This window comes from Palaemon carinicauda, chromosome 15 (genome assembly GCF_036898095.1).
Source record: "Palaemon carinicauda isolate YSFRI2023 chromosome 15, ASM3689809v2, whole genome shotgun sequence".
Classification (NCBI taxonomy): Eukaryota; Metazoa; Arthropoda; class Malacostraca; order Decapoda; family Palaemonidae; genus Palaemon; species Palaemon carinicauda.
The window spans coordinates 36,427,986-36,429,593 of record NC_090739.1 but is presented as its reverse complement, the minus strand read 5'-3'; the positions used below and the strand labels follow the sequence as shown (position 1 = coordinate 36,429,593).

The window sequence follows — 1,608 nt, the reverse complement described above, 5'->3', positions numbered from 1 at the left end:
TGGTTACGGTTCATTTTCCCATCTGCCTACATATACAGCGAATAGTCTGGCCTATTTTTTACAGATTCTCCTCTGTCCTCATAAACCTGACAACAGTGAGATTACTAAACAATTCTTCTTCACCCAGGGGGTTAACTATTGCATTGTAATTGTTCAGTGGCTACTTTCCTCTTGGCAAAGGTGGATGGGACTCTTTAGCTATGATAAGCAGCTCTCCTAGGAGAAGGACACTCAAAATCAAACCATTGTTCTCTAGTCTTGGGTAGTGCCATAGCCTCTGTACCATGGTCTTCCACTGTCTTGGATTAGAGTTCTCTTGCTTAAGGGTACACTCGGGCACACTATTCTATCTTATATTTCTTCCTCTTGTTTTTTTTTTAAGTTTTTATAAATTATATAGGAAATATCGATTTTATTGTTATTACTGTTCTTAAAATCTTATATTTTCCTTGTTTCCTTTCCTCACAGGGCTATTTTCCCTATTGGAGCCCCTGGGCTTGTAGCCTCCTGCTTTTCCAACTAAGGTGGTAGCTTAGCAAGTAATAATAATAATAATAATAATAATAATAATAATAATAATAATAATAACATGGACCTAAAACAATGCTTATGACCAAAGTGTTAAAGAGGAAATATGAAAGGTGGTGAGAATATTTGTTAAGGAAATAAATTGCTAAGAGAATACTTTTTTAATGATTTTATTGATGAGTGTTTTAGAATTTGCCGGTAGGAGAATCACTGGTTTCGCATAAAAGTAGATCCGGCAAAAAGGCGTGCTATGCCTTCAGGATTATACAGCATCTTCGTGGATGGAGTGGTATTAGAAGTCAAAGAAAGGTCATTGGGTGTAGGTGATAAGTTGTTGGGTAACAAAAGGAATCATGAATGGAGTATGGAATGGATGATGCTTGAAAATGCTTCACTACCGATTGTTGATGGTGAATTGAAACTAGAGAAATTAGGGATATGGTTTGAAGATGTTACAAAGGTGGAAAAAAAAAATTAAATATGAACAGGTACAGGGTTGAGAGCAAATGGAAATCAGAAAGCTGAACAGTTAGAAATGTGGAAAACAGACAGGCTAAAAAAAAAAAAAAAAAAAAAAAAAAAAAAAAAAGGATAGCAAATGTAAAAGGCGAGTTAGTGTTTTTGGATGATTTGGTCCAGTGGGAAAAAGTAGATAATTATTGGTGTGTGAAAAGACTAAGATTGGGAGGTGTTAAATGATAGGAAGATATGCATGCCTGTATAGTGCTATGTATAGTTAGAATCAAAAGAACGCCTACACTCGGGGGAAATCTTTCGTCAGATGTCTCTAGTGTTCCCTTGACAAAACAGACAAGGTGTTGTTCTTCTTACTACTGCTATAAAATGGGCGGAGCCTTCTCCAACCTTAGCGAACCAAAAGCAAAAGCATACTAAAGTTGCAAATCGAGTTACCATATTTCAATTTGACGTCTCAACTATCTACTGCAAATACAAAACACATCCACAAATTACACACACACACACACACACACACACACACACACACACATATATATATATATATATATATATATATATATATATATATATATATATATATATATATACAATTACTATTTT

At 34.8% G+C, this 1,608-nt stretch overlaps 1 protein-coding gene across 1 annotated transcript in view; it reads left to right on the top strand.

Moving 5' to 3' along the window:
- LOC137653924 (uncharacterized) overlaps positions 1-1,006 on the top strand; it is a 5,242-nt gene extending 4,236 nt beyond the window's left edge. The window contains exon 2 of the mRNA XM_068387552.1: positions 731-1,006. Coding sequence (XP_068243653.1) covers positions 731-1,006 — 276 coding nt within the window. The remainder of the gene's footprint in view (positions 1-730) is intronic.
- Positions 1,007-1,608: the final 602 nt, after the last annotated feature.